At 28.1% G+C, this 21,392-nt stretch overlaps 2 protein-coding genes across 2 annotated transcripts; one reads left to right on the top strand and one right to left on the bottom strand.

The window, feature by feature from the left end:
• The first annotated feature begins 559 nt into the window (after positions 1-559).
• Positions 560-2,462, top strand: LOC109601398 (translation initiation factor eIF-2B subunit gamma). Its single transcript, XM_020017640.2, has 6 exons — positions 560-841; positions 901-1,218; positions 1,271-1,570; positions 1,623-1,828; positions 1,878-2,107; positions 2,158-2,462. The coding sequence occupies exons 1-6, from the start codon at positions 682-684 to the stop codon at positions 2,312-2,314; spliced, it is 1,371 nt and encodes a 456-aa protein (XP_019873199.1). The 5' UTR covers positions 560-681; the 3' UTR covers positions 2,315-2,462.
• Positions 2,451-19,432, bottom strand: LOC109601396 (elongation of very long chain fatty acids protein AAEL008004-like). Its single transcript, XM_020017638.2, has 7 exons — positions 19,058-19,432; positions 11,367-11,434; positions 5,697-5,887; positions 4,900-4,980; positions 4,677-4,839; positions 4,241-4,566; positions 2,451-4,180 (listed from the first exon to the last, which is right to left on the bottom strand). The coding sequence occupies exons 2-7, from the start codon at positions 11,425-11,427 to the stop codon at positions 4,004-4,006; spliced, it is 999 nt and encodes a 332-aa protein (XP_019873197.1). The 5' UTR covers positions 11,428-11,434; positions 19,058-19,432; the 3' UTR covers positions 2,451-4,003.
• Between the last annotated feature and the right edge of the window lie 1,960 nt (positions 19,433-21,392).

Genomic DNA, 21,392 nt, shown 5'->3' on the forward strand with positions numbered 1-21,392 from the left:
ATGGTAATTAAATTAATTACATTATTAATTATATTATTTTTCAACAATATTCACCAAAATACTTATCATAATGTTATTTTTAATTTGAACATGAAACCAGTTTACTAATTAAATAAATAAAATTTAAATGATTTTTCTAGTCTAATATTTAAACTTTATGCATAGAAAATTATTTATTCAATTAATTTTAAAAATAAATGCTGTGTTAACTTTTTGTTAATATTTTTTATATAAAATTTTATTTTATTTAATAGAATCCATAAGTTTTTTTTCATTTCATAAATAAAAGTGAAGTTAAAAGTGCTCATAGAATCTCTGCATGAGTATTTGTGTATATGCAACTCACTTTATATTTTTAATTGAAGCCTCCGATGAGTTTTTATTACTTATTATTATAAGTGAATATTAATTATTAATCGATTAGTTTCTTATAATAGTTTTTTTGGTAGTAAAAAAGAGCTAGAATAAAAACTAAATAGATAATAAAGGTCCATGGATGACGTCACAACTGCTTAAAAAAATAATACCAACATATAATATTGACATTAAAAGAAAACGATCCTAACCTAACATTCTGTGATTTAAATACCTTTATTTATAGACCTTATTTCAAAGTAATTTGCATCACACGTTTAAACACAACACATAAATTACATCTAAAATAAAGGACAATTCACAAAAATGACGTTTCAAGTGGAATTCCAAGTGGTGGTGCTGGCAGCTGGAAGAGGGTCTCGAATGTCCGAACTGACAACAGAAAAGCCCAAATGCCTTTTACCAGTTGGCCCCAAGCCCATGGTCTGGTATCCCTTGCATAAACTGCAAACCTCAGGCTTCACAGGTCACACACTCCTTAAGTAAATTATGATGCAACAACTCTCTTAATTTTTGTGATTTTAGATGTTATAATGATCGTGCTGGAGAACGAAAAGGCCGAAATACAAAACACTCTGGACAAGTCCGACTTAGACATAAAAATCGATTATGTGTGCATCTCAGAGAATGGTGATTTGGGCACAGCTGATTCATTGAAAGTGGTTCATGACAAGCTCACTTCGGATGTGCTGGTTGTTCCATGTGATTTTGTCACTGATGCTAGTCTCAAAGGTTTGTTGGACACTTTTAGGAAGCATAATTCTACAATAGCAGCATTATTGATACAACCCCAACCTAGTGAAGTATTTGTTGTGCCTGGACCAAAATCAAAACACAAACCAGGTTAGAATTGGCAATGTGTTCATTAGAATTATTTTAATTTGTTTTATTTCAGAACTTGACATAATAGGTATTGATTCTCAGACAAATAGACTGGTATTTTTAGCATCTGCTAGTGATTATGAGAATGAACTAACACTGCCCACTAGTTTATTAAAGAAGCATACCAACATAGTAATGTACAGCCATTTAATAGATTCTCATGTTTATGTTATTAAAAAATGGGTTGTGGATTACTTGAAAACTCTTGACTCATTTAATTCAATCAAGGGGGAGTTACTACCTCACATCATCAAAAAACAACTTTCAAAGCCTCCTAAAGCTGTTAATACTAATACTTCCATTATTAATACAGGTGAATAAATTAAAACTGTTTGATGTTCATTAACTAATCTTGATTATTTAAGGCGATAATGGTGATATTTTTGTCTTTGCTAAAGAAGATGATCTAGATTTGCGTATTAGAACCACATCATCATATAATGATCACACAGGTGACCTTAAGGCAACGTATCATGATGATCCAATTAGGTGTTATGCTTACATTGCACCTAAAGAAAACTTTGGGGTTAGACTTAATACATTGCCCACTTATTGGTGGTTAAATAATAAGGTAACACAGATAAAGTATATAACAGGATGTTGCTGATTGTTCTGTCTAGATTTCAGATAAATGGGACTCAATTACAGGTGGCAAAAGTTTGCTTATGCAACATCCCAAAGCAGACATTAAATCTAATCAAGTGGACAATAAATGTATTATTTGGGAATCAGCCAAGTTAAATGAGAAGACTTCTTTTAAAAATAGTATTATAGGAAGTAACACTGAAATTAGTAGTTTTAGCAGAGTTTTCAATAGTATTATTATGAACAATGTGACTATAAAAGAAAAGTAAGGGGTTAAAATGTGTAGTCTTCTGTGTAATAATCAAATTGTTTCAGGGTTGCCATTGAAAACTGCATAGTTTGTGATGGTGTTACAGTGGAAAGTGGATGTCAGATCAAAAATTGTTTGATTGGAAGCAATCATTTAGTCCCAGAGCAATCTGAACATTCAAATGAAGTTTTAACAGAATCTGACAGGCTTATGGTGATTTAAACAAAAGTAACAGTTTATACTTTTATACTAATTGTTGTATATAAGAGTTTTATTAATTATTTAAGAAACGCACTACAAATAAAAATATGGAGTTTCATAGAAGCGTTTCATTCTGTTAATGTTAAAAAAAAAACACTTTGTATCAAAATGCAGCTTTTTATTTCCTTTTAAGTTAATTATTTATTTACAAAAATACTATACAATTTAACCTAGAATTCTTATGCAACAAGTATATACAATTTAACATTAAACTACATATAGCATTTTTTATACTACAATCAAAAAATTCCTCAATTTTATGTAGAGCCGAAGCTTTAGAATTAATATAAAACATTTAATTAAAAATTGCCACTTGAAGTACATTTCTAACACGAAATATTATAAATAAACTTTTGGAAAATTGTGCAACCAGTAAGTACAAATAAATTTAACAACAATAAAATTGTGAAATAATTAACAACACCACAATAATATATAAAATAAAATGTGATCCATATAAGTAAAGCTCATACTATTTTAACGGTAATTTGAATTAAGTATCTTATAGTTTATAAAAATACTGTTACATTAATATTTATATATAACAGATTTAAACGTGTCGCAAGACATTTAAATTTTTTTTATACATGATCGTATTTATATGTAAATGTTTGAAAGATATCACATAAATATTGCAATTCAGACATCAAAACATGTTTACTTGTGAAAAAATATGTCCGGGTAAAAAATCTAGTGCAATGTCGGCGATTATAGTTATTGTTCTTGACATGTTTTGCTGTCTGGATCCCAAATTCAACATATTTATATTAGAACACGTATAAATTATAAAACGCGATTTTATATTGGACCTTGAATAAAATTTTATCGGGCTTAAAACAAATATACTGGTAACAAAATATTGTCAATTAACACTTTTCGTAAAATAAAAACGTGAATACTCACAGAGATTTTAATTAATTAATATCGTAAATATCAATTTTTCATTTACAAAAGGTAACTTTTTTATTTATACATGCGTTCTTTTATCTAGGCACTAATGGTTCACAGAAAGGTAAATTAAAATAGTGCAATTTGAAGCTTTTGAGACTTGTGGTCCCCACCAAAAATGCTTATATACAAACTAGTGATATATGCATGAAAAAAATTACACTGGAAATTTTCTTTTAATAAAATAGTAAAATTTACATAATATACAAAAAATATAGTGTAGAAAATATGGGACTGACAACAAATTTAAAAATATGGCTAAAGCCGAATTGTCCCCATAGTATAGAACGTGATGTAAATATACCATAAAAAGTATTAAAAATAGCGATTTTATATTTACAAGAGATTCTAAAGTTCAGGGGTGTTGCCAAATATGTATATAAAGTAAACTTGCTGTTCCCCGACTTGCGTCCAACCGTGTGTAAAATTCCCTGTGCAACAAAAATTATGCCCTGAGTTAAATAATTTATCGGCACAAACATGATTGGTTGTAAAAAAATTAGTAAAAGGCTAATAAATAATTATCTACATGTATGAAACTACAAAGAGGATCTTTGTACCAAAAAAATGCATGAACATTGTCACATAATATTACAAAATTCCGAAGTGAATTGTCCGTTATTGCCGATGTTTTGTGGGTCATTGTTTGTAATAGTACGTGCAACATTTCGGGGAAATAAATTAAGTGGATGATTGTCCTATCTATTCTATTTTCTTGATGTTGTCTTTGACTATAGTCTGCGTGACGAAACCCTTTGTACTACCGCTAGAGTAGCACGCCTTGTATGAGTCCGACAACTCGCTTTGGATGTAAGTGTTGTTCAGCGTTCCGTTGCTGTCGGACTTCTTCATCTTCGCGTACGAATCGTCCTCCACGGGCTGCAAAATTAAACATCATCAATAAACAATCCCCCGAGAGAAAAGTACACGGAAACTCACCATGCACGCGCCAGTATTGCTATTCTTCACAGCCTTTTTGTCACCGGAATATTTAACTTTGTAAAAGTCGGAGAACAGGAATAAGAACATGATACCGTGCAGGGCGATCCAGATCATGAAACCCTTGGGGTAGTTGCAGTCGGTAAAGAGCAGCTGGAACTGGTGGGCGAAGATGGCGACGAATTGGGCCATCTGGAACGAGGTGAGGTACTTCTTCCACCAGATGAACTTCTGGTATTGCGGGCCCATTGCCGCTACCATGTAGTAGAAGTACATCACGATGTGGACGAATGTGTTGAGCAACGCGAAGAAGGTACTGTGACCACCTGCAAGAAAAGCCCAAGGTTTATGAAACTTCCAAGACGCACGAAACAAGTTTTAGTTTCGGTTTCTAATATGCAATGTTGTAAAAGAAAAAACTGGTTTTTCAAAGTACCTGGAGCAAATTTCATGCCCATCCAAACGGAGAACGGCATACATCCGTGATGGATTACATGGAGGGTGGACACGTGGCTGTTTTTCTTTCTCAGGATGAAGAACAGAGTGTCCAGGAACTCCGTGAACTTGGAGAAGTAGTACCACCAGCATGTGTTGGCCATCTAATATTAAACGGAGGCATAGTTAATGGTTTTACGTGGTGGAAAATGACGTTAACTTACTCTAAGAGCCATTGGGTTGTTGGAATAATCTACAGGTTGGCACCTGAAGCTGTAGCTGCCCCACCAACCACTCATGAGGTACTAAAACAAAAATTAGATTTAATAATTATTTAATTATATTACACTAATTGAGTAATTTATAGAAAAAAAGACAATTACCGTTAAAAAAACTATGAAATTAAAATAAAAAATTGTAATTAGGAAGCATTACACATTAATTAAACAGCAAAAAACAATCTTTGATTATATAACATCTATATCGTTATTGGTGGTTTATAATAAAAAAAGAATTTATGACAAAAGTTCAAAGTTTTAAACTGTTATATAATCCACATAAATAAAAAACCGCATATTAAATGGGATAAATTTAGAAATATTTATCAAAAAATAGGCTTGAATTAAATTAATTTAATATAGCTTAAAATATTTTGTAATATTTACGTAACTAGAAAGTTTATAATTACACACTTGTTTTATTTTATGAAAATTTGTATTTTACTTGTAAAATAACACCGAATAGTGCGGATATTTGTTTAAAATATCTTATTTCCATCGAATACAGTTTAATATAATAAATGTGACGAATTAATCTGAAATTATTAATCATTTATTGATCAAATTTGATTACTAGTTACAATTAGATAAGACTGACTTGATTGGTTACTGAAATGAGGCGTTTAAGAATTTATTAAAGTTTATCTTGAGATTAATTAGCATCTGGTTGATAACTTAAAAAACGACTGATATTTTATAGTTTTCATTTCACGCTTAATTTTTATGTTAAAATTAAATCTCACCTCGTAAAATATCCACGCACTAAAAATAGTCTGTATAAAATTATATACAATTAAAATGTTTCTAAGGTTAAATGGTTTTCTATTTTCCATTAATTTTGGTCCTATCACTTTCGAGAAGTACGCGTAAAACAGGCAGATGAACAACGTCGGTAATGGACTGGACATCATCGGCCATCCGTTTACTCTTGGATCTGTAAACAAAAAAAATATATTTAATCCCCTTGAAATATACCAACAAAGAACTTTAATTTAAATTAAATGTTAATTATGATTAATGGAATATGTTTCTGTAAATTTAAGGAGAAAAACTTAATAATGATGCACTTTGAACAACAATTTCGAAATTTTTTAAGGCTAAATTCCAAGTCGCCGTGTAATTAGTACATTAAAGTAAAAAATATTTATGTAAGAAAATTGTCCATGGTGTTGCCTGCGTCAAAGCAAATTACTTTAATCAACTTAACAATGTTTATCGGTAAAATTGATCAGTAAAAAAGGATTGTTTAAAGTAATAAGCGATGTTACAACAACCATTAAGGTCTTATTAAGAATCTACAGCAATTTTCTAATTTTTCCAGACATTTTCAGGGTTCAAGGAGGAGTCAATTAGCACACGAGTGCCACCAACAAAAAAATCTTAGGAACTTCTTCAATTTACACCTTGTGTCCGACTTTTACTGCGGCCGATTTCCTGTCCTTACAATTAGCGGTGACATACCCGCACGTCGTCGAAATTTCGTTCCGCACTCCACATTTGGGACGAAATTTTACCGACTAAACTATAAATGCGGACACGCCGTGAATTGCAAAACATTAAACGACAGTTTTATCCGAGATAATTTAATTACTGTGCGTTTTATGTTAATTGTTTATGCTGAATTTTCCACTGCTGTAAATGTAAATTTTATTGATTGCATCTTAGCCGCTCCCCAAAATGGCATGGATTAAATTAAATAAATCATTTTTGCTAGGCGTATTTCATAATTTCAGTTTAGAACGAAACAATACGAATTTGGCAACGATAGAAAGCCAAGCTTTCAAACTTACATAACGAAACTCCGGGTCCATTAAAAGTTTATAATTTAGAGAATCGAACATTGTTTTAAATTTCAGATGTTTGACTAATTGTTTGCCTTTAAAGTGGATCAGTGTGTTTATGGAACGAGTCACGTGTACAAACAGCGAAAATCCGCTGATCCGACACAAAACGTGTCGAAACAACCGATCAGAATTCGTTGGAGAATTTGTATACATTAAATTCAAGCAACATGTTTCGGAAGTTTGTTTGTTGTATTAATTGATGTTGGGTAATCAAAATATTTTTATTTTATGATATGTTTATCTTGTGACAATCATCAACAGCAATTTAATACTTTTAGATGATTCCTCCTTAAAAATTCATTAATAAATTAATTAATAATACAACCCTGGATAATTCAAGGGAACTGGTGAACATTTCGAGTTAATGGATTCTCAAGAATTATTTTAACTTACAAAGGCAAAACAAAGAACAATTTTTGTATGCAATAAACCATAAAATACACGGGTATAAAGAACAATAAAAAAGTTTAACATTTCTGATAAAAACTAATAAAACTTAACTTTTATTGTTTCCAATTAAGAGAATGCATTCCCTTTTCAATTCCGAGTACCTCATTTGAATATTTTATCAGAGTTTGAAATAAATTTAATGACTTTTTAGGATAAAGGTAAAATTTCTCTTTCTCTAATTAAAGTTAATTGTGTTAATTGTTTTAATTGTGTATTTCATTTTAATTTATTTGATTTTAAAAATAAATATTATGAAGAATACAGGAAATCTTAATATTTTGAATTAAAATTATGGATTGTATAAATATTTCAAGGGAAAAAAGAACACAAAAATTTAATTTTCCCTTAATATTTTTAATTAAGCTTAAAATTATACATTTCATTCTCAATTCTTTCAGTTTTTTATGTTAAAAAATTAAATAATATAAAAAAAGTCAAAGGAACTGAAACTTTCAAGTTTTTATATAAAATGGTATTTCATAATAATTCATTCATATTTATGATTATTAAGAAAGAAAACTTTCACTTAAAAATTAATTAAAACTAATTTCATTATATTTTATCCCTAAATTTTAATATTAAAAATAAATATCATACAAAAAAAAAAAACAAAAAAATAAATTTTCTTTTAATATTTAAATATTCAAATTATTTAAATTAATTAATCTATTTCATTAATAATCTTTTTATATTATAATATAAAGAATTACTAATAAATTTTAAGATATTATTGCTTCCAGATAAGGGATTCATACTCTCTTCAATTCTGAGTATAAATAAGTAATAATAGTATTTAATATGAATATTTTGGCAAAGTTCTACTCAAATTTTATGAATATTAAGAAAGAAAACAAATTTTCTCTTAATAATTAATTAAATCTGTCGTAAATTTTGATATTAAAAATAAATTTTCAAATGAAAAGGTGAAAAAAAACTAAATTAAATCTTAGAGATTTTATTTAATATTATGTATTTCATCGTTACTTGTAATTTTTAAATAATTAAAATTATGTGTGGTTTTTGATAATACTAAATATATTTTATAAAATGTAGATCAAATTGAAGGATTATCTTATCTATGAATTTAATACTACATTTGAAAATTTGGCTGGTTTAGGCAAAAATAAATTTGATAAAACGATGATAAAAAAGTAAACAGTGTTCTAGAAGTTTCTGTCCAAGCCCACCATTGAAACCCCCTCAAGACATTAACAACTCGTTATCTAATCGCAATTACAAAAACAAACAGCAGCCGCAATCGCCGCCTAATGATCACATAAAACAACCAAAACAAAACCCCAATCGGTTCCAGCACGTGTAACCGGCAGCAAAAATGGTAACCGAAATATCGCAATCGCCGCAATCAGTGGTAGAACATTCGCACTTTCGTCTGGGTCCAAGAACTGGACGACTTAACGCTGATGCAACAACGAAAAAGAATTCCTTCTGCATTGCAGATCTGCCGTGTCACTTTTTCACTTTCGTTTTCCGTTCCGTCTGCCGTGCCGGTTATGCAATGGACGGCCGCGACGTTGTCACGATTTTAGGCCGATCGAGTGATGCCGGTGAGATTGATATAGGTTCCATCAAATCGTATATTGGTGTATTTTATTTAACATTGCGGCAGGTTAGTTAGTCATAATTAGGACGGAGATCGGTTCTTGAAAATGCTGAGTCAGGTGTTTCACAAGATCTATGCTGCGGAATCAGATTAAATTGACACATTGCGTACCTATTATATAATTGTAAGGGCGGGAATTTTATGGATTTTTGGTGACGGTAATTGCAGGAATTATTGGGAAACATGATAGAAAACGCTTTATTAAAATTATGTGGTAATAACTTATACCTTTTTTTGTATTAATATATTGTCTTTCATATAACTGACAAAGGATTTTTTAAAAGAATACTAACATAGCTATTAAAAATAGGGATTCCCCCACAATTCCACAAAAATTGGCATTAAAAACAATAAACTCCAAACAATGTATCTCTAATTAACAGTACAATTTATCTACTCATAATTTAATTATTGAATCTTGATGTAATATCACAAAATACAGTCTCTGTTCCTGTTTTCACCATAGTCTAATAAGACAACATCTGTGGATTTGAGGATGCAAACGCGTCCAATCAACTGAATAATTACATAAATTTTTTAGAACGCTGATTGTATTCATAACGTACAAAACGATGTACATCTTCATAAATAATGTATGTATTTTATTCATCAATTAAGTCTTATCTGGCAATTTATTTTAATTAACTTTCTTTAAAGTGGCCATAAATATGATTAATTCGTAAATTAGGATTATGATAAACATATTTTTATAATAATTACTACATTTGATAATAAGGGAATGAATAGAATTAAGTGTATAAAAATAATAATCACCATAGGGCTCAACCAATGACAATTTTTTTTTTAAATTAAAACACGATCAATTTATATATAAATTTGATAGTTGCACGAATATTTAAGCTCAAATTACATACAAAAGTAATAAATTATTATAAATTATTCAAGTTTACCTAAAATTTAATTAAAGAATTAAAACTTTTATAAACAAATATAACATTGTCAAATAAAAAAATAAGAATTATTTATGTATATATTTATTTTGTATGGAAAACAAAGTCTAGATTATCTGTGTAGGCTGTGGAATTACTAAAATTTAATTTATTTTAAAACGAAGTTACAAATAACATAAATATAGCAATTTCAATTTTGAAAGGGATTTTTAATGATTAAATAATATCCTTTTGGTTTTATAATTTTGGCTTATCTCCGTGGCATATATTTCCGAATTTATGACAAGTTTATTTTCCTTCAAACTTCTTGAAATGTATTGATTAGTTTCATATAGAATAGTGGCGATGAAAAATTGTAATAGATTATTTTTTGATTCTTATCTACTTTTATCTATTCCACAAATTATTCATCACATAAATCCTATATCAGGTACCAAAATAAATTGTTCCACTTGTAGTTGGTACCAGATAAACAACAGTAACCATGAATAAAGATGTAGTAAAAGTTCATTGTCGAAAACCGTGAAAAACACCTTGCCAAAAACCCACCGCAATTAGCAAAAGGACGAACTGATTCAGAAATTAAGTTTCCCACCATTATTTAGACATCAAGGTTTAAATGTATGTAGCCTCCGGGATCTCTTCAATCACAACCAGATACAAAATATTGCAATTTGTCAATACAAAAACAATTGCACAACGATCGCAATCGATAATTCAAATGTGTGTGCTTTCACGTTGGTCAATCGTTTTGCGGTCGCAGGTTTTGAAGACGCACATGCAAATGTGACGAAAGATATTAATTTGATTTTGTTTCGCACACAAGCTTGAGTGGTTTTGCATTAGTCGGGGAAATACGCATAAATTTTTAGTATATTTTAGAATATAACAATAAACATTACCGAGTATAATAAACAAATCACAAAATGCAATCTCTTAGGAATACTTGGAAAGCTATATTAAGAATTCCAAAGATGCCACTCAGCAAAATTTTGAAGTTATTGCGATAAAAACTTGAAATTATGAATTTATTACCAGATTTGTGGAAATGCCAATTACAGTTTCCGGAATTACCACAACTTTGTAGTTTTATTTCGAAATAGTTAGGAATTATGGGGCTAGTTGTCTGTGAATTTGTAAGATTTATTTATCATTTCTAAAGATCTGCATGTGTTTTGTTTTTTTACTATATTGCGTACTTGTACCATGTATTGCCTTAATTAAAGTCGAAGCACTTAATTAAATTTAACTCAAGGTTTTCTCAATTTTTTTTTGGAGATCAAACGCTGTTAGTTTCTAAATTAATGAGTTATACATAAAAACAGTTTGTCTTACGTATCCTCCGTATTTTTGTGATAAATTCAAGTATGGTAATCAAAATTTTGTTAAAATGTCAGCAGTTTCCGCATGCTTGAATTAAAATTCGTCTTTTTAGCATATTTAACAACTATTTAGTGGCTGAACACTGCTAATTTATTCAAAATTACCCGACAATCTCGTAACACCAACCAGACAATGAAAAACCCGTATTGTATATGTATATTTTAAAGAGCCACGAATCCGTGAATAACAAAAATAATAACTTACCACTTTTGTTGTCTAAAATGTCGTGGTATTTGTCGACCACACTGGTTACTAAATGTGCCATCTTGGAACTAAAACAATGAAAAAAAAAAAATTAAATTTAGTTTTTTTTTTCTTAAAATTAAAATTGCAAGTTCACTTTCACTGCACATTAATGCCAGTAAAAGTCCAAACGAAATTACGTAACTGTTTCAATTTTTTCTTCAGGTGAAAATTAATTAATCATCTCTTAGATGATCGTCCAAAGGTGGTCGTTAAATAAAAGTAGATGGTAACTTTCGACGGGACGAAAACGGCTAATTTACCTGGATTGTAAAATTAGAAATCACTTGGGGGTAAACAATAACAAATTAGTATAAGAAATATAAAATGATCATGTATATTACTGTGCCTGTAAAGTGACAAATGTCATTCACGTGATTTGATGTGGTTAATAAATATTAATTATTGTATTGTTAAGATTTTTATTATTGGGCAAATATTTGACGTTTTAAATTTAAAAAAAATTGTTAAATATTCATAATTATACCAAAACAAGTTTTATTGTAGTTTTTTGATTTGGTCTTGACAGTGATAAAGTGGTTGATCGCAAAACTTGTTTGTGAAACAAAGTCAACATCATAAATTATGATTTATGATTTGCAATTGTTAATATAAAAATGCAACAATATTTATTACTTAGTTTTTAAAAGATTTGTGACCTTGAACAAAATAAAAAAAATGAATTATTCCTTTATAGACTTTGCACAACAATAAATTTCAAATTATTTTAAAACTAAAAAATTGATCAATATTAATTATTTTTAAAATTTTATAAATGTAGCTAGAAAAAATATTTTAAAAATATTAACTGAATGACAAAACATTAAAAATTATGATTTATGTAATTATTAAAATAAAAAATTCAACAATATTTATTACTCGTTAGAATTTTGAGAGGATTTCCTTATTGATTTTAAAATTTCTAATAAGATAAAATAAATTTGCATAACAATAAATTTCAAGTTTAGTTTAAAATTTCAGGAAATTGATTAAAATTAATTGTATTTAAAATGTTATAAATACTTCCGTAAAATTTGAATAACTGTTTTACTTAACTTTCAGCTTTTATTGTTCAAATTTGTTAAAATAATAATTGATAAAATTCTTCACTTAAAGTCTCAGAGAAAATACAACAATCTTTATTACTTACTAATACTTTTTTGAGAAATTGATTAAAATTATTTATTTTTTTACTCCCTTAAAGCTTAAATAATTATTTTGTGTATCAAAAGCTTAGAGACACATTTTTAGGTAGGTCTGATTCATTTTTTTGAAGCTTCTAGATTGTTGATCAATTTTCATAAAATGCTAATTAAAGGGTAAACCTTTGAAGAAAAAATTGGTGCTTAATATATACAAAAATAACAGTTCAAAGTTCCACTTTAAAACATTACCAATAACTTATATTTAGATGTACAAGGCTGCACACATGAATAAATAATTCAAAGATACGCTAAAAATATGTTCCCAGTAAAGCAAAGTGTAACAAATAGCCGGTTACGTTATAAATACAGTTTCAGCTAAGAATATCAAGAACTACACGGTAACACTTAACAACGAGCATCGTTTATTACAACTTCCATGATTAAAATTTTTTATTTCATTGTTAGAACATACACGGCAAATATTCTAATTACCCCAACGCAACGCATCGATCTGGGTCAGTTAATTTAACGTCGGCGATACGCGTTTACATCCCGTTAATTACCCATGAAAACTGCGGAATATTTCGGTATTTTCGTATGTTCATAAAATTAAGAATGTACCGGCGTGTGCGTCAAGTTGAACAACTTTAGGTTCCTGTACTTTTTAATAAATCGGTGCGTTCGGCAATGACCTTACCAACGGCCACGAATTAATTAAATCGTTGTTTTCTTCAGGAATGCCCGCTAATTTGCACAACCGGTGAAATGTCCGGACTTTGGATTTACGTTATTTGGCTTGTTATTAATCAGGGGCGTAAAAGCGGACTAAAAATTCACTTTCACCAAGGTTTAGAAACACGCCGTCAATTACGTAAAATTATTCATTTTAAATGCACTAATTGTAAAACACAATTCGGGCGCTTTGTTCGGGTTCTGGATTGTGATTTAACGGATTTTTTTAGTTGGAAAGTTTTTGTTACGATTATGTGATTGTTGTCATTTGCGATTTTATCTTGTATTGCAAATGTTTAGACAAGGAATAATCCTGTTAGCAATTGTGTTTTAGCGTAAATGTGTGGGAATTCCAATTCCATAAGGATTTTTAGTCCGGGTTATTGTACCTTCAAATCGTATAAAAGTTTTAATCTCTTCTTTTACGATATTTTTCCATCGCAAAAAATCATTCTCAAAATCAGAAGATCTTAATATTAATTGTGGGAAATTTTAAAATTTACTCTCTGGTTTCAAAAAGAAGCAGAAATATTTTTATGACATTTTATTCATTCCAAACATTCTTCCACATAATCAATATATCAATTAATTTTTTTTTCTGGACTAAATAAATGTGTCTTTTCAAGACACTGAATTATGTCATTTCATTTATCACAGTTATTCTTCCATCTAGTCAGTATATCAATTAAGATAAATTTATTTTTGGATTAAATATATGAATGACACTGAATTAAAAATCTTTAAAAAACACAAATATTTTTATGACATTTCATTCATCAGAAATAATCTTCACTATAATCAATATATCAATTGATATAAATTTATTTTTGGATAAAATAAATGTAAGATCCTTTCCAAGACACTGAATTAAAAATGTTTAAAGAAGCACATACCATAAATTGTATTCCATATAATCAGTATATTAATATAATATTAATTAAATATTTTTTAAGTCACCGAATTAAATATTCCAAAAAATTTCACATAATTTTTACAGGTCATATTGATGTAACTTTGTTTTTGTAACAAGATTTGTTCCACGTCATCCTTGAAGAACCACAAATATTTTTAAGACATTTTATTTATAACAAACAATCTCCCATGTAATCAACAAATCATACGTATATAAATTTTGTTTTGCAACAAATAAATGTAAGTTTTATTTGAAAACAAATAATTTTATGACATTTTTGCCACTACTTATAATCTCCATTATAATCAACGGATCAAATAAATCCAATTTTTGTTTTTGGAGCAAATAAATGTAAATCCCATTTTAAGATACCCAAAAATGCTTAAAAACATAATTAGTTTTATTACATTTTTTCATCACAAATAAGTCCCGGTAAAGTCAACAAATAATAATTATTCAAATTTGCACTTGAGCGACCGATATACACATATAAAGTGTGTCTGTTTTTCTGTAACAAATATTTAATTAAAATAAGTGACCGATTTTTTCAAGGAGAGCAAAAATATATTTTCGCCTTGAGTACCAGCAAGTGGTCGCCATTAAAAACTACAATATTTGTCGCAGCATTACAATTGACAATTTAAGAAAGAACTGGTTCTCATGAAAGACGTTTTTATTGGAAAAACGGCACGAGGACGAACGCGAACGTTTTTCAGTCGAGAAAATGCGTCGATGACAACCACGAAACGAGGATGTGTGTGTGTTATAATTAAAATTTTCGATTACCATTGAATCGATGCCGGTCTGGAAGCAACAATCGGAAAAGAATCGATCGCGATCCAATTTTTGATTATTTTTTGAGGTCAGAGGGCTTCGAAAAGGTGTCGCTGAATTATGGATTTATGCAAAAATCGACGGCGACTGAAAAAACGACCGTTTCCGCGGACAAGACGACGCAAGGTCGGGTTTCGCAAAGTTGTGGGACGGTACTTCCGCACCAGACCGGAAAGGCGAGTAACGAAAACTTGAGTAAACTGGTCGCAGGGGGAACTTGGCTTCGGCAAAACGTCAACGCTGGACGTAAATTTGGTGGAACACGTGATGTAATCTCGTTATATAAGATCCGTCTTGGCCGAAATACTGTCAACTTGTCTCTTGTTGGTGCATGTTGGTAATTGTTTAGAAAGTGAAAAGGTTTTAGGTGAAACCTGGATGGATCAAAATGAATTTTAAGCAATAACAATTATTTTAATAAGCCTTTATCTTAATTTCGAAGCCCGAGTACTCAAAACAACTCAACTCGCAGCCAGCCTAAATATATCCGGACATTATGGAAGACCTTCCTAGAACACGTTTCATGTGTTCCAAGGTAAAAATTATTGCGAAATTCATCGCAAATTAGCTGGGATGTTAATTTTGTCGTGGGTCGAAGATTTCTCATTGAAATTTGTACGAGCACAAGTAATGAATGACGCGTGTTTCGGTGTTTGGGTCAGTAGTTCATTGCACGAGTGCGACGATACTACTCTGGTAATTTGGACACGTAAATGGACAATTAATCAGGACAACGTTCGAAACAATTCGGGCTCGCGGTTTCTATTTACTTACGCTGCTTCTTACTACGTTTATTTGTTATTGGTACGGATTGTACAACTGTGATTAGTGATGAATGGATTGAATCAAGGATAAATTTTAATGTCAGTTGGTTGTTGATCTAATTTTCATCAATTGTGGGAGATTTATTTGGTTATTTAACGTTAGCAATTTTTATTTCAAGTCTTTTTTAATCATTAATGAACAAAATAGTAATTTTTGATGAACCCAAGTTAAAAAAAATATAAATGAATTGCTATTCAAACTTATTATTCTCCAATATATTCTAAGGAACTTGAGACAATTACATTACCTAAATTATTAACAAATGAGAAAACTTAATTTAATTTAAAATTTTTCAGGTAATTTTACCTTTCTTAGTTAATTAAAGTTTATAGGTAATTTTAGTTGCGGTTAAATTTGCATATGACATAAAACTTAACGTACAACAACAATTACTATAAATATTAAAGATAATATTTTGATTTATTATTCTGGACATTTAAAGCAATTTTTGGAATAAAAAAAAACTGGTGATTTGGTAAATACATACCTTAATTAACGTTTGGTTATAAATAAATTACGTTGAAGTTCTTTAAATATATTTTTTTATTTATTAATGGTCATAAAACATTAATGTCAGAATATTCCAATAAATTAAACGAAATTGAATATTGTGGAATTAAATATTAAGTTTTAAGCATTAATAAATTAATAGACTTCAAATTTTTTGTAATTTTACATTGTTTTAATAAAAAAACTATTTATTTTTTTTAAGATTGATTTCTAAATCTTTGTTCATGTTGTCTCAATTTTAAATTTAAAAATTTTGAATATCAATAAAATAGTTTTATATTCTCTCAAAAATTTTATACAATTATTCTCAATAAACATTTTAAATATCGATAAAATGGTTTTAAATTAGTTAAAGTAAATTTTTGAATTTGTAAATCCAAATTTAACAATGACTTTCACTTTACTAAAAAATGTTTACCCGTTGCATATATTATTATTTAGGGAAAATAAGTGGATAAATGCATAAATAATTTAACTTCCTAAATTGGAAAATTGTGATTAAATAGTTTTATATTAATTAAAGTAAATTTTTGAAAATTTAGAAATTCAAATTTAATAAGTTTTTTACCTCAATAATTTTATACAGTTTTCCTCAATAGACATTTTAAACATAAATAAATAAATTAAAATATAATTTTGAAAATTTATAAATGCACATTTATCAATTTTTTCGTCAAAAATTTAATAAAAACTTTCTCATGTCTCATGCCTTTAATCACTTTCCATTACTTTACCTTAATTTTAATTGGACAATTTTGAATATCGACAGAATAATTTTAAATTAATTAAACTTTTTTCCTCCAAAATTTTATACAATTTTTTTCACCAATAAAATAGTATTAAATTAATTAAAGTAAATTTTTGAAAATTTTTAAATCCAAATTTATTTAATTATCTCAAAAAATTTATAAAATCTTTCTCATTTATGGACTTTAGTCATTTCTAAAAATTGTTTATCCCTTATACTTATTATTTATAGTTTTTAAATAGATAAATTGCAAAAATGTTGAAATTTTTGTTCATTGCCTTAATTTTACGTAAATAATTTTGAATATTAACAAATTCGTAAAAAGTGTTTATCCATTTTTTTATTATTTATAGTTATTTAAATAGATATACAATTTTGAATGTCAACGAAATTACTTTAAATTAATATAAATTTTTAAAAATTTATAAATATATATTTTAACAAGCTTTATACCTCAAAAAATTTATACAATTTTCACATTTAAAAATTAATTATCCATTGTATGTACTATTTTTATGGTTTTAAATAGATACATGAATTATTTCCAAAACCTTAATTTTAGGTTAATAACTTTAATTATCAACAAAATGATTTTAAATAATAAAAGTAAATTTTTAAACATTATATTTCCAAATTTAACAATTTTTTCACCTAAAATTTGATACAATCTTTCTCATTTACATCCTTTAGTCATTTCTAAAATAATCCAAAAATATCCATTACATGTATTATTTTTGGATTTTTATATAGTTGAAATTAACTAAAATGATTTTTTTTAAATTTATAAACCTAAATTTAACTTACTGTTAAACTCAAATATAAATAAATTACATCCATAAAAAAATACTTTAAAGATTTAAATTAAAGATGTACATATAAAATATTTATAATGATAATTTTCACATCTAATTACTTATGAGTGTTTTTCCTATTTTAGAATTTACAGTAAATTTATTTTTATCTTTGTGTATCACTAAAATAAATACAATTATCATGAATTGTAAATTGCCTAAGAAACTCATTTCTTGGTTAATAAAAGTATAAAAGGAAATTTTATTTGCAATAAATTTTTCATATTGACAATTACAAATGAAAAATTTAAAACAATTTATAATTTTTATAATAAATAAAAAAATGTTAAATTTCTAAATTTAATTTAGTTAAATTAAATTAAATTAATTAAATTAGTTTAATTTTATTTAAATCAGACATTAAATATTCAAAACGTACCTAGAATTTAATATAAATATTAAATGTTATAATTAACACATTTACAAATATTTATTTTATAATTATTGACGATTTTAATATTACTATTTTTATCAATGAACAATTTTTTATCTTTTGTTTGTCATAGTTTCATGGACACTTTTCACTGTTTTTCAGGAATAATAAAATAATCATTGTTAGTGTTTATGACTAAGTGCCAAATAAAAAAAAAAAAACGACATAATAATAAACAATGCAACAATATTGTACCTGAGCAATTAAAACAATCACGCTTATCGCAATCTTGTGTTAAATTACGAACAAAACACCTAATTAACGCAAACATCAACGCCTTATTGATCAGGTGACATTCCCAAACCGTTGACATTCAAAACGCGGAAAAATAAACAACAACTTCCTCAGGTGTGTTGGCTATAGGTGTTGTATCGATTCGTATAACCGCCTTTTTTTGAGGTTATGTCCGATTGTTCACCAGTAAATCACTGGGACTTTTGACGCCAGGAAAATAGTTAGTTAACTGTTAGGCGATGCGCCGACGGAATGACAAACAATCCGTACGTTCACTTCCGTCCGTTCGGAAACAAAACGGTTTCAAGTGCCGCAACCGTGTACCGCCGCCGGGCGGTATCGATTGCGGTATCCCGAATCGGTTTTTGGGGTTAGGTGCCTCGCATACGAGGGTGTGTCGATCGCATTAATTGGGTTAATTGCTCACCTATTTTAAGTAAAATCCGGCTACGGTCACTCCGAACAAACTACCAAACAGTCTGTCTCGTCCACTGCAGCGAAACCGTCCTGGGCACAGTTCCAAAATTCGGGGGCGCCGGTGCGAGTCGTTGATGAGAGTGAAAAAAAAAAATGACCGGATGATTCACTGCGCGAAACCGTTCGCAATCCAAACAATATAACACGATCGATTCGAATAGACGCCGATAATGAATGATTATCACCAAGTTGAACACATAGTTTAGCGGTGACGGGATAGGCGTGCCAAATGTTGCGAGTGTGTGTGTCTGTTACGTCGAGACCGAAAACGCTGTCGCGTGTGTGTCCGCAGCACCGCTGGATTTTTATCTGGCTTTTGGTTTCGTTGGATTTGCGCGAGCCGGTTTATATATAGAGGACGGACGGAGTCGGGCGACGACCGACGAACGGGCCACGCTCGATGCGCCGAACGGGGTTCGCTGGGTTCGTTTTTTGGGCAGGTGGTTGGACCGTCACGGGGGTGCCCCGTAATCAGAACAACACTGGATGGAAGTTCGGCGAAAGATTCACAGACTAGACATCAAAGATTCATGGGCACGGGTTCAACTGGATTAATTTAAAACTGTGGGGTGGCGTTCAAAGGGTTTATCAATTAAGGTTGGATTAATTTAAAACTGTGTAGAACTTGGGGGTGGAACTCAAAAGATTTGTTTGTTAAAGTTTACAGAGAAATTATTTAAATGAGATCTATAAATTAAGTAATGTCATAAAGATTTTTAAATGTGAACATTCATTAAGCTAGTAATTCTTTAAATTAAGATTAACTATTAATATAATTATTATAAAAAAATATAGTTACTATATATATTTCATTGAAACTGATTGAAATCTTATACGAATTTAATCAATTCAATATTTTTAGATAATATTTATAGATAAATTTAATTATTTCTTTTAAATATTGAAGAAATCAATTTAAAAATGACATAATTAGTTTAAAAAAAAATTTACCACAAATCTTATATCACAAACACATATTTAAACATTAATATGCTAAAGTAATATTGCAAAAACATTCAAGAGTATATTTAAAATTGATCTCATTTTCATATTATTTAATTTGGAAATAAATACATGGTAAACAATTTAAAATTCATGGAAAAATATAAATAAATATCGGTGAAAAGTTGATTTTACCAGTTTTCTTTGTAAAACTGAGAAAATATTTAAATATCACATTTACATAGAAACTGTGAACATTTTTTTTTAAACATACATTTTCATTTATTTATTTATTATTTTATACATTTTATAAATATTTTGTATTAATTGCTATGGACTTTATCATTTATTTAATTAATCTGCCTTCTTTTATTTTATTAATTATACTTTTCATATTATATTATAAATATTTTATAATATTTTGTATTATTTTTTATGTTTTATTGATATTTATATAACTCCTTTAAATATTTCCATTAACTTAATTTAATTTAATTTTTTACGCATTAAAATTTTAATTGAAATATAATTTTAATAATTTTCTTAACTTTCTTACTTCTTTTTTACTTTCTATTAGATTATTTAGATAATTGTATGTATCAAAATGTGTATATGCAAAAAATGTATAAAAATATATTTATTTACTGTTGAATATTTTTATGTATGAATATTTGAAAACTAAATTTTTAGATTTTCTATTATTTTCACAATTTCTTTTATGTAGTTCTTGTATTATTTCAACAAATATTTTAAATAAACTTATCTCTTATTTGCACTTACCCTTGCAAATTTAGTAATCTTTAATCTAATTGTTATTACCTAGACAAACATTTTGTATTTTACATTTTTTTATATTTGATATATTATATGATATATAAATAATTTTTCATATTATCAATTATTTTATTATATTTCATATTACTTTTTTTTATATTTTTCATATTTTCAGAACTCCTTTATATATTTCCACTAAACAAAATAATTTTTGAAACATTTAATTAAATATTTATTGACATTAGTTCAGTAATGTTACTAATTTTCTTATTAGACTTTTTAAAAATTAAAAACACCTCTCTCAACATTCTTCATTTTCCTGAATCCTATTATTATTGTATACAAATATAATATTTTAACAAATTTTAACAAATCATTGTTTAATATATTTCAAACTTTTCTATTACTGTTCCTTAAATTATTATTTTATCATTGAGATGCTATATGACAAATTCCCAGATTATTAAATATTTTATTATATTTCATATTAGTTTTTTATGTTCTTTGGTATTTTTAGAATTCCTTTAAATATTGAAAAATAATTGACACATCAGTAAATTTAATAATTC

Source organism: Aethina tumida, chromosome 5 (genome assembly GCF_024364675.1).
Source record: "Aethina tumida isolate Nest 87 chromosome 5, icAetTumi1.1, whole genome shotgun sequence".
Lineage (NCBI taxonomy): Eukaryota > Metazoa > Arthropoda > Insecta > Coleoptera > Nitidulidae > Aethina > Aethina tumida.

Bases quoted from the DNA above. Each gene is read 5' to 3' on its own strand.
- LOC109601398 (XM_020017640.2), top strand. From the start codon at position 682: ATGACGTTTCAAGTGGAATTCCAAGTGGTGGTGCTGGCAGCTGGAAGA. The intron at 842-900 runs GTCACACACTCC...TTGTGATTTTAG, and splicing joins GCAAACCTCAGGCTTCACAG to ATGTTATAATGATCGTGCTG. The intron at 1,219-1,270 runs GTTAGAATTGGC...GTTTTATTTCAG, and splicing joins AAAATCAAAACACAAACCAG to AACTTGACATAATAGGTATT.
- LOC109601396 (XM_020017638.2), bottom strand. From the start codon at position 11,427: ATGGCACATTTAGTAACCAGTGTGGTCGACAAATACCACGACATTTTA. The intron at 4,840-4,899 runs GTAAGTTAACGT...GTTTAATATTAG, and splicing joins ACAACCCAATGGCTCTTAGA to ATGGCCAACACATGCTGGTG. The intron at 4,567-4,676 runs GTACTTTGAAAA...CTTTTCTTGCAG, and splicing joins GGGCATGAAATTTGCTCCAG to GTGGTCACAGTACCTTCTTC.